The sequence below is a fragment of the Vicugna pacos genome, chromosome 7, assembly GCF_048564905.1.
Source record: "Vicugna pacos chromosome 7, VicPac4, whole genome shotgun sequence".
Lineage (NCBI taxonomy): Eukaryota > Metazoa > Chordata > Mammalia > Artiodactyla > Camelidae > Vicugna > Vicugna pacos.
The window spans coordinates 65549787-65561965 of NC_132993.1; the positions used below are offsets into that span (position 1 = coordinate 65549787).

At 36.8% G+C, this 12179-nt stretch overlaps 1 protein-coding gene across 10 annotated transcripts in view; it reads right to left on the minus strand.

Moving 5' to 3' along the window:
• ZNF804B (zinc finger protein 804B) overlaps nt 1–12179 on the minus strand; it is a 775441-nt gene that overhangs the window by 447178 nt on the left and 316084 nt on the right. The window contains exon 1 of one of the 10 annotated variants that reach the window (XM_006211859.4): nt 6803–7423. The exons of the other annotated variants lie outside the window; for them this stretch is intronic. Within the exon in view, the coding sequence (XP_006211921.2) occupies nt 6803–6910 (108 nt within the window). The 5' untranslated portion in view covers nt 6911–7423. Of the gene's footprint in view, nt 1–6802; nt 7424–12179 lie in introns of those variants that run through there. 10 annotated transcript variants of the gene reach the window in all.

The following is a 12179-nucleotide window of genomic DNA, read 5'->3' on the forward strand; positions in this document are numbered from 1 at the left end:
TCACACACAGGAAATGCATATCTCCTTTGCTTGCCAAGAAACATGGTAGGGAATATAATTATTCAGAGCAAAATAGAGATCTAAAAAGAACATATGTGGAGGGGTTGACTATTTTTCTGTCACTGAAAAGGTAACATGCGACAAATGAAGGGCTGAGTAATAGCTGTGGGAAAGGCAGCAGGGGAAGAACACTGGTAGGTGGGTTCTGAATGGAGATACGGGGAAGCTCCAAATTCTGAGCTGGAGATGAAAGGCATTTGCAGATGGTGAACAGAGAAGAAACTTGCATGTTTGGGTAGAGGAGACAGAACAAGGTGGTCCTCTCCATTTGCAAGGCTTGTGCCTCTGGAGTTAGAAGTATATGCCAACATTTATGTATGAACCAAATAAAGATGTTCTAAAAATTGGTAACCATGCTAATGAAAAGAATAAGGATCAGTGGCAAGAAGAATAGCAGGGAAGGAAAAGATTATTTAGAAAAAAACAAACTGGCAGTACGCACTTCAAAATAAACTATATTCTTACGCCCACACAAAAGTGAAATCAAACTTGCCAAAAGGAATTTGACAATTGTCAAAGCAAAAAATTGGCAGCCCTAATTATACTTGCTACAAATGAACAAAATGAGTACTCTCCACGAATCATGCTCAACGCTGTCCAGTCTAAAATTCTGATGGGCATCCCTGTATTTGGATAGCCTGTCTTTTATCACTGAATATTTGTAGCCTGACTTGCATTCACAACAGATCTAAGTCATCTGAAAGAAACTTTATACATTAAAACAAGAAATGCAGATTTAAAAGGATGAGAGCCATGGAAAATAAAATAAGAGCTAACTGGGACTAGGAGATGAGTAGGGGAGAGGACATCATGTTGCTCTGAAGGCCAACATCAATCCCCCTCACAGATTTGTCTCTGGTTTCCTACCAGCCAAAGAAGAAAGGAAAAATAGTTAAGTATATAGTTTTCTTTCTGTGAAGAAAAATTGTATCAGTTTTTTTGAAGTTAATGTTTAGATTTTTGGTATCAGATTTGAATGAAATAAAAGTTTAGTTCAATGCATGTCATTATAAGTCCATTTCAGGAAAAGTAAAATAGTCAATGAATATTTTTTAAAGCCCTTTCCATTTTAAATATTACATAATATTATTTTGCACTTCTGGTCTTCAATAAGCTAACAATGTCTTAGTTACAATTGAGAATGCTGTCTAAGGTATGATGTAATTGTCTTTCCAGCCTTTCTTTTCAAGCCCCAAAAGAACTTCCACTGCAACAGACTATGGAACTCAGCGACTGATATATTCCTATCACCATCACAACTATATTTTTTCATGAAAACATAACAAATATTTAATTTCTCTCTCTAGACCTTTATCCACTAAGTAAACCTGTTTTACAAAATCTATCTACAAAAGGCTGCCACCTCTCATTTTATAAGAACTACCTGAAAGCTGGATTTGTTAAAAGCAAAAGACATTTTCAAGCAAAGCAGCATTTTTATTTCAATTTTGATTCAAATTATTTTCTACCAAATATGGACATATATAGTAAAGAATTATTCTGAAAATGTGTATTTTAAACAAACTAAATTCAGATTAAAATGCACTTCATAAACATATTGAAATGTATATTATCTTTCCTGCTCTTTGCTCCCAGTACAGCCTTAAACCTACTGACATTTCAAGCTCTGTTAATACTTAACACATGAAAAATACATATCTTAGCGCATATGCATTATACAATAAAGATTTCACAGTTACAACTAACATTGTTTAAAAAAAAACTACAAATGATTAAGTTCTATGTAAATCACCATCCCCATTTAGCCTACGCATGATGCCAATATGTTTTATTATTATTTTGTTCCCAAATTATGGGACAAAAACCTAAAATAGACTCATTCTTACTTGTACATCTAAAAGAAACAAATCAAAGGATTTGACCCATAAAAGTTTAATTGTGAAATCAATGTAGTATCATCTAAAAACGTCACAAATTGTAGCACTCAAATGCTCATTTGATTCTTCTCATCATGGAAACTTTCTGAAGTTACAGAAGCATAAATTAAGTCCTAGAAAGTTGAGACTTATTTTGGGAAGTATAAATGGCAACTATACATTTCTGAAATCAATTAGTTGTGGGAGAGAGAAAGAGTTGAAAAGGCAAGAAGAGAAGAAAGGTGTCTGCTTAATACAACATTTGACATAAGAAAGAAAACATGCATTGTGAGAATTGTAACTGAGTCCACTTTACTGCAAATATCTAAAAGTTTCAATATGAAAGGCAGTATTATATATTCATGAATTCAAGAAGAGGAGGCAAGTGACTTCTCTATGGGAGAGCAGATCTTCATAATTATATTTGGCACATGAAAAGTGCATCCGTTTGAGAGCATTTGGGTATGTTTAACATGTACTTATTAAGCATAATGGAAATACATACAACTGAAGATTACAGGCATTAGGAAAAAAACAAGGTTGTAACTGCACTCGTTTCCTGAATAGATGAATCCTCAAGGTAATTAATCTTTTGTAGAACTTCTTTCATTTATACATATGCATCGATCATTTTTAAAAGGGAAACTTACAGAATTTTTTAGTCCATTTTGAATGTATGTTTGTATGGATGCCACCTCCTCTACAAAGTACGTTAGTCAGATATAACTTAGGATAAGGTCACTAAATAAAATAAAATAACAACTACAGCAACAAAATCCAAGGACCTTGATCTGTTGCTCAGGTGAACAATCTCAAGAATTTCTAATGTTTCAGGGGAACACGGTAGACATTCCCAGAAGCAGATATTCCTGGATGTCTAGCTATAGTGCTTTCAGGAAGAAGTACTTCTTAAGACGTATCACACTACCTAAACTTCAAAAGAATGGTAATAAGTTAACCATGTACCACAGATAAAATATAAAACTATGATTATTGTTAACATTTAATCACTAGATAATCTAAATGATAATCTTACTATTAATCACACACAGATTAAGTAAACTATAAAAAACCATGCTTGACTCTAACTTTGAGATGATATTTTACATTACATAAGATAACTAAGGATCTATTCAAATATATTTTTGAGTCTACATAAAGGATATTACTTGTTTAACTGAATTCAAATGTGGTGGTAGAAGAATTTAGGAGTTCCTAAATTACAATAAAGTTTTGCCATTAACACATTGAACATTGTAAAGAGTATAATGTAATATACAGGTAACTTCCTATGCTTGAGCACTGGTAACAATGAATGTATCTGTATCTATACGTATATATATATGCATGTGTGTTTGTATGTGTTTGAGTGTGAGAGAGAGACTTTTAACGTCATCATTCAGTTATATTATTTTAGAATTGGAATAGGTTGGGGATAAATATCCTAAAATATGGGAGTGTGTAAATTTCTAAAATTAGAGACATTTACCAGTAAACACTATGCAATAATCTCTGTCATGCTTCCTTTGTTTACCTTAATCTATCCCTGGATTTAAAGTAACAACTATCTCAATGTTATTCACATTCTAATTAGGATGAAAGCAATGCACTATTTTTTCACACCAAGTCACCAAAAAGAAAAGAGATGCAACAGATATTTGCCTGTCTTCACTTTGAAGACAGGAACGAAATTTCACTCTAGGATTTTCAGTTTACTGATCTGTGAAAACTGTTTAGGGGTAAAATGCTTTATTTATTTCTCAAGTATCCCGCTAAGTATTTATTATAAGAAGTCCATATAATGCTTCAATGCTTTCTAAATGAAATCCTTTGAAACAAAAACGTATATAAATATGATCATCCCTCTTTGATGATGTCAGTTTAACATCACGTGTTCAGATCCTATAGACAAGTGATTTGAACATGACAAACTGTACAACCATCTTAAACATATAACTGAAGAATTACAGCTCTAAGGCACTGAAGTGTTAAATTCATATTACTCAAGTATATTTCCATCAGAACTACCAAAGAAGAAATTCTTGTTATATCAAAAAAGGAGTGGGGCTTTTTTCCCTTCTCTAACAAAGTTACAAAATAGTTTAATTCAATAATTGTGCTGCTTTTAAATAGCTCTACTAAAACAGAAAAATATGGATTACAATCAAAAGGAAGGAGGCTCAAATTAAAAGACTAAGAACCAAAGTTGAAGTTATTATAGAACTTGATGAGAGGGAGTTAAATCAATAAATGGTATCCTAACTCATGTATCCAGATAAATTGAGTCTCAGTGAGTGGAAATAACTAAGTCATGAAAATAGAGGTCAATTTAAGACCATTCTGGGCACTAAATTTGAAAAAAAAAAAGTATTGTCAGAGAAGCTATATGTTTTAAGAAAAATAAATAAATGACCTCATATTATGGATCTGTGAGTTTAATATTTATGCTAATGAAAAAATCAATAAATTTATGTTAACCTTAAACTAACTGGAGGGGTACATAATGCTGAATATAAAAAAGAAATCATGCATAACCAGTTTTCAGTTTCATGCTTCACAACTCATTAATAAAGAAGGCAAATATAAACTCATCTAGACCAGGAAATTATTACTTAAATTCTCAAAGGTCTAGGGTCCGGAAGATAGTGACCTATTTTAATTTAGGGAAAAAGACAAAGTGTTATGTAATGTGAAGGAAATTCTGACTTGTCTCAACCTCACAGTGACGGAGAATGAATGAACATCAGTTTTCACATACTGTCCAGCTCTTGTGAGAAATTGTTCAAACCTTGAAAAAGTCATTCAAATGCCACAGTAAAATGCAAAAGGTGACAGAATAAATCAGGTTTAGAAAGTACAGAGGAAGACTAATTTAGATATTTTTAAATGATGCAAATGTAATTTAAGTACACTCAAATGGGTAAACATTGGAAAGAACAACTCAGTGAGTCAAAATGTAATGCCTAGATAGCTGCAAATGAATTAGTACTTTAGTAAAAATCAGCCTAACAGTGAATAAGAATATTGTCCCACGGGTGTGAGTGCCTGGCCAGCCAGTAGAGTCACACGGGTTCTGTCTTCTCATCCACATTCACCTGTCTAGTCCCTGTGGGATCATTCAGGCTCCTGGGAGATGAATGAGCATAGTGGGGGAAGGAGGACACTTTTTGGCCATGTGACAGAAATTTCCTCTGCAAATCCATTAGATTTTGGAAGATGAACATCAGGTCCCAACCAATTCAAACAGAACCAAACAGTATAGGAACTATAAAGTCATTCTCCAGGTATTCTGTGAATTATTAAGGCACACATACTACAACTCACTATCCAGTTCAGATTTCCACAATCAAAGAGAGAGTTTTGGAAGACAGCCACAGAGCTTATCAAAAGGGTGGGAAAATCACACCTATGAGAAAGATGGAACATTCTAGGTTTTCCAGATGAAATGAGCTTAAAGAAAAATTTGAAGGATTTAAGTTTGCTCTAAGGGAGATTCTGAGACTGTGTTAAACATTAAGGTGGTTCACTGAGACTGCAGAAACTCCAATCCTGAGAATCTTTAAAAATAGCAAGGATTTAGGCCAGCTGCTCAAAAAGACTGAATGTAGGCTTTACTGAACTACAACTCTCTGAGATCCTTCTAACCCTATGAATTTAATTGTAAGTGCCAATATAAACAGAATATTCCATCTTACACTTCTAATTCTGTACTATATATTTGGAAGTAGGGTGGATTGCAACAACCTACTTTTTCCAGTGTATGGAAGCATGTGAGGCAATAATTTGTCACAACTAGGAGTCAGTGATATCTCTGAGTACCTGTACTTCCTGATTTTATATTTTTTCACGCAGATCACACATAGCACTTAATCAAAGGTTTTATAATATATTGAAGTTCTGAGTAACTCATGCTAATGAAGCACTGAACCATGACGGAAAGTAGCAAAAAAATAAATAAAAATCAGGTAACTTGAGTTTTCCCTCTTTATATCTTACAGACTTAAAATAATGTGTTTTACATTAAACCACAAAAATTGTTCTTAAGTTGACACTTAGTCACTTACTAATAATTCAAAACTTTTAAAAATATACCATGACTTATATTATTTTTCTTCAAACACACTTGAATCCTTAAAACACTAGTCTACAATATGTACCAAGGAATGAATTAATAATATATTGAAGTCATAGATTCTGGTCAAAATCACTGAACAAAAAATACTTGAATATGTCAAATGGTAAACTACTGGATACTTTACTAAGTTTAATAGCAATCACTCAAATTGTATATAAATATATTTGCATATAGCACACCAAACTATCCAATTCATATTTCCACAAAGAACTCTCTGGCTTTCCTTAAAGAATCAACATAGTGAAGCATTTGATTTCATCAAGCATCGGCATCCAACACCTTGCCTTTTGCCAGAATCTGGATGTAAAATCCTTCAAGAGTTTATTTTCTTAGAAAGTAAACACAGCATCATTAAACTAATCCCAACTGTTGACTTCACAAAGCATGGTTATAAAGTGCCACTCAAACTTTCTATATTGCCCAAATCAACAGATTCATAACTTGACCATAACAGACAGGAGCTACCTTCACAATCCTGCAGTTAACTGCATTCAGTAAATATTTGTATCCATAGCACTACAGATGCTAATGACTGTGTTGAAAATACACATGTAAACACACACCCCTCGCTATGTAGCTGTCTGCCAATAAATTGTATAAACAGACACCAAACACCAATGGGTAGATATCTATCACCCACTCACTGCACCAAGACAATATCTCTTTGTATATATTGATTTTGAACGTGTGTATGTGTGTGTGTGTGCGCGCGCGTCTGTGTGCAGGTTACCGGAGAGGGAGATCCGTTCTTGCAGAGGGGCCCTCTGAAGACTCCTTTAATGCCCCGGTAGTGCCCATTGCTGAGATGTCTTGAACTGATGACCAGGTAACAAGCCATGTGGGTCCGGGCGGGAGGTGCAGAGTCTCAACTCCTCACCAGGCGACCAGCCGTGGAAATGCGAGCTGGTTTCTCAGAAGCAACAGTGACTGCCACCTCCCGAGAAAAAGCGGCTAGCAGTAAGCAGGGGACACAGCAGCCGCGGTCCCCGCTTCTCGCCCCACGCCTGCCCGCAGCAGCTACTCTGACGACGGCGGCGGCGGCAGCCACAAGAGCACTTAGGGGACCCAGCGAGCTAGTCCACATGCTGCTCTGGTCAGGTGGCTGCTCAACCGCGAGCCAGCGATGTATATTTTTAAGGACAACTTCCTGGGTCCGCTAGGGAATCAGCAACTCCTCCTCCCTTTCCCTCCCGCCCCCACCTTCGAGTCAAGTGCGCGCCCCGGGGATGCTCAGGCGCAGGTCCCCATCGTCTGGCCCGGGCGTCCGCAGCACGGCTGTGTCTGCGGCGCCGCGATTCATCAGCAGCAGCCTGTGCAGGGAGAGTAGCGGGGAGTCCTCCCGAGCGCCAAATCGCTGCCCCCGCTGCAATGGCAGGGAGGGGACGGAGGAGGCGACGGGCGGGCTAGGGTGAGAACCGGGAGTTGGAGACGCAGAGACTTGTGAGTGGGAGCTGTTAGAGCCGCAGCACTGAGCTGTCGGTTAGGGGCCACCCAGGAGACTAGGGGCGCGCCGGGCGGCCCGGCGAGTAGGTGACAGCTGCGGCGGCGGCAGGAGGCTCTCGAAGCTGCGGGATGAGCAGCTCCAGCACCCTGCCATCAGTTGACCTGGCCCCAGGTCCCTCCGCCCTGTCTCTTTGCCAACTTTGCACTGTTAGGGTACGGCAGCCCGGGAAGACAGGAGGGCGCGGTGGACGAGACGAGCGGGAGAAGAGCGTTTTCTTTACTCTTTCGCTGCCTGCTCGCCTTCAGCATTTCTTCAGCGCTCGGGCTGAAGGCGGCGCTGGCAGAAGCAACAGCTCCCCAGCCTGCTTTAGGGATGTGTAGCCCCGAATAGGTCAGACAGATTAGATGCGCTATAGTAGGTAATGGATGGAGGAAAACGTAAGTTTTGGCTAGAAAACTTGCATAAGGTATAGAAACGAAACATGCGTGTTCTTTCGATCGATCGATCGAACTTACCTACCTATCGATCGATCGATCGATCGATCATCTACTTCCAGAGTTATATACATTCACTTACAAATCTTTCTGTATCCTTAAAGAGACAGATATTTTTTGTTCTATATAGGATGTTTGTGTCTTCACAACTTCCAACAATCACCCTTCAGAAATGTTTTTAAATGGACGTTATATTACTTACTGCAAATACAGCTACCAGGGAATGAGTTGCACTGAGAATTAAAGACTTGTACAGAAATGTGTTCTGAAAAGAGAAGGAAGACCTTCCAGAGTCAGGATGCAGTATGCCCTCTCCTCCACCCCATAACTGACCTTAAAGGGTTGGGTGATCTCTCTCAACCATCTTGCCTGGTCTGTGCTGGGGAGAATATGAAAGGTCACCCACCTTCTTTCCCTCTTTTGCCTTAACACTGGAATTAATTGCAAAATTAAGGTAAATGCTGTCAGTCCTCTCCAGTTTTCTCCTCTTCTGTCTCCCACAATGCCCCATCTGCAATCTGGTTGACACTTGAGGAGCTTGCAAAAATGACAGAAATTGGTAAAAGAAAGAAGGCAACTGATTTTTCCTATTCAGGCAACTCATAAAACTCTTAAGCAAGAAATACTCCAATGAATACAACTTTTGTAACTACCCGATAAAGGCTTGACTTTTTGTTTACATCATTACAATACCTTATATCCTTAACAATTTTATTAAGAAACACAAAGATGTATTTCTCATTTTAAAGGTTTTAGATAGTCTTTTTCAAGTGTTTTTAAAGTGTTTCCATAACAGAAAGTGTCTTATTATATAAGGTGAAAATGCCAATTTCTTGCAAACTTCAATTTAAAGATTACTGAAACTGAGATAGTGCAGTGTAAATGTTGTGGGAATGATTTATTTTGTAACTAGCTCATTGGTAAGAACTTTTGAAACAAAAAATCGAGAGCAGAAACAATAGACATAATATATTCACCTTTTTCTTTCTACTATGATGCTGGATATGTTTAATAATGTTGTGCTGATTCAACTTAGAGCTGTAAAATGTTTCATGAAGCTGAGAGTAATATCACTCATATATAAACATTTAGATATACTCTAGGCAAAGAAAACAACATATATGCAAAGAGTAAAATTTCAAAATCATGTGAAATCTTTGCCAAAACAAAAAAGTGGATTTCTTTTTCACTTTTTAAATTGTTATTGCGTATATATTCATTTTTAAAAATTAAAAAACTTTTTTGAATTGAAGTGTAGTTGATTTGCAATGTTAGTTTCAGGACAGCAAAGCAATTCAGTTATACATACACATACATATATATTTTTTCTCCTCAGATTCTTTTCCACTATGTTATTACAAGAAATTAAATATAGTTCCCTGTGCTATACAGTAGGTCCTTGTTGTTTATCTATTATATATATATATAGTAGTGTGTATCTGTCAATCCCCTCAAAAAGTGGAATTTTAAAAGGAGAGAGTGTGGCTCAGTCTATAATTACCATTTCGAAAATTCTTCATAAATGTAAGTAGCAAATAGCATTGAGGACTTAAATAGCATTCTTGAACGGACTAGAAAAATGAATGATGTCATATGTTGTGAATAACAGTTCCAAGGACACTTTGCCTTCTTTAGTAAGCAAACATAATTCCTAATAATGCTTAAAGAATCAGGTATGCTTTTTTGAAATGACATGATTGACTTAAGTAATCAAAAAGTATACAATTCACATATGCCACCCTATTATTATTTTTTTATTCAAACTATTTGCTAGCTATCTGACATTCTTGTTTATTTGACTATTATTCTATGTGAATCTGAGTTATCCCATAGGAAACAAAGTAATCCCTTTTTATAGCAATGTTTCAAGGACTAATTTTTCTAAATTCTTAAAATTTTTCTAATTTCTTAAGAATTAATTTTTGAGGTTTTTCTTCATTAGAGATGAATGATACAAATTCTCTTAATTTGCCATATTTTAAAATCAATTATGTTCTTTTGCTTTTTAACTTTTTACCATCCACCTTAAACTACTGAAGCAAAAATTAGCAACTTTGTTACTCTCAGCCAACTTTATGAATAGTTTTTAAAACAAACGAAAAAAGAACAACTTCTTTGTTCTTCCTTGCCAGATTACGACTGATGTCTAGCAGTGTGATGTCATCATATGCAACAACTGCAACAATTCTCCACCATTGCTGCTCTGTATTTTAGCTGTGATTTGCCCAATCTAAATAACAGAAACATGTTTTTGTTTGCAGAGTTGCTGTAGATACAAAGTTGACCAGTTGTAGTAAGGTCTTTATTAATGGAGATACTTTCATTTCCATGTCAGTAACTAAAAATTTTCAGAAAAAAATAAAAGGAAAACACTTTAAGCCTATATTAAATGAGTTTTAGATACCAGTCACATCCTATTACAATAAACATGAAAAGCAAACATTGTCTGCGTTTTTACAAGGCCTACTTATTTAAAGTAATATCTGATCCGATGACCTCATTCCATGGAAGGGGATGTGAATGGTAAAGGGCATGGATTTAAGCCTATAACCAATTTGACATTTCCACATAATTCCAGAGCCAGGGCTGTGCCACAGATGATTGACATAGTGAGAAATCCTCTCTTCCATTACCTTTATCAACACAACCCCAGTTGACCCCCTTATCTCCATATCCACTGCCCCACCTTAGCCCAAACCATCATCACCTCTTGCCTGAGCCATTGCAACAGTCTCTTAGCTAATCTCCCAGCTTCCAACATTGCCTCAGTATACAATTTATTCTCGACATAAAACACCAGAGTGATCTTTTCAAAATACAGATCATATCTTAATACTTCCCTATTAAACCATCTAATGGTTTGATATCACACTCAGAATAAAATCCACTCTAGGTGCTGTTAAAAAAAAAAGTCGTGCTTATTCCAGCCCCTGACCATCTTCCTCTACTGCCTTCCCCTCATCCTTGGCCCTCATGATGTTTCTCAAACATACTCAGCTTATCTCCACTGGAGAGCCTCTGTTCTAGCCATTCTAACGGAACTGTTCTTATCTGAGCCTCACAAAGGAAACACCTTCTTGGTCACATTTAAAGGTTGTCTGTCCACAGAGACCTTTCCCGTCCACCCAAGCTAATGGAGCTATCTGGGATCTCCCTACCAAAGAAAGTTTTTTTTTAACAGTAAATGAATAGATCTTATTTTTTAGAGAAGCTGTGGATTTAGTGAAAAAATTGAGCAGAAAATGTAGACAGTTCCCATATATTCCTTCCCTCCTCTCCCTCCCACACAAAGTTTTCCCTACTATTGAGGAGTTGCTTTTGTGTGGTACATTCATTAAAATTGATGAGTCAATATTGATGCAATATTATTAACTAAAGTCCATACTTTATATTAGGGTTAACTATGTTGTATATTCTATGGGTTTTGACAAATGTATGACACGTATCCACCATTACAGTACCATACAGAATCGTGTCACTGACCTAAAAATCACCTGTGCTTCATCTATTCATCCCTCCTTCTGTCCCTCCAAATCCCTGGCAACCAATGATCTTTTTACTGTTTTTTTTTTTGACCTTCTAAGAATGTCATATAGTTGGAATTACACAGTATACAGCTTTTCAGATTGGCTATTTTCATTTAGCAATCTGCATTTTAAATCTCCTCCATGTCTCCCAGTGGCTTGATCTATCATTCATTTTACTGCTGGAATAATGGAATATTTTAACAGTATTTCATTATGTTATGGGCTGAATTGTGCCCCTACATCCCCCAAAATATTAAGTCCTAATTCCTTGTGAATGGGACCTTATTTGGAAATAGGGCCTTTGCTGATGATCAAGTTAAGATGAAGTCAACTCTAATCCAGTATGACTGTGTTCTTACAAAAGGGGATATTTAGACACAGAAACAGAGGAACAGGGAAAATGCCATGTAAAGACTGGAATCATGCTACTAAAAGACAACAAAGACAAAGAATTGCAGTGCATAGCTGGGAGAGAGACATGGAATAGACTGTCTCTCACAGCCCTCAGAAGAAACCAATTCTGCCAACACACTGATATCAGACTTCTCCAGAACTGTGCTAACAACTTCTGTTGCTGAAGCAGCCCAATCTGTGCTACTCTGTTGCAGCAGATGTAGGAAACTAATACACGTGTGGATGTAC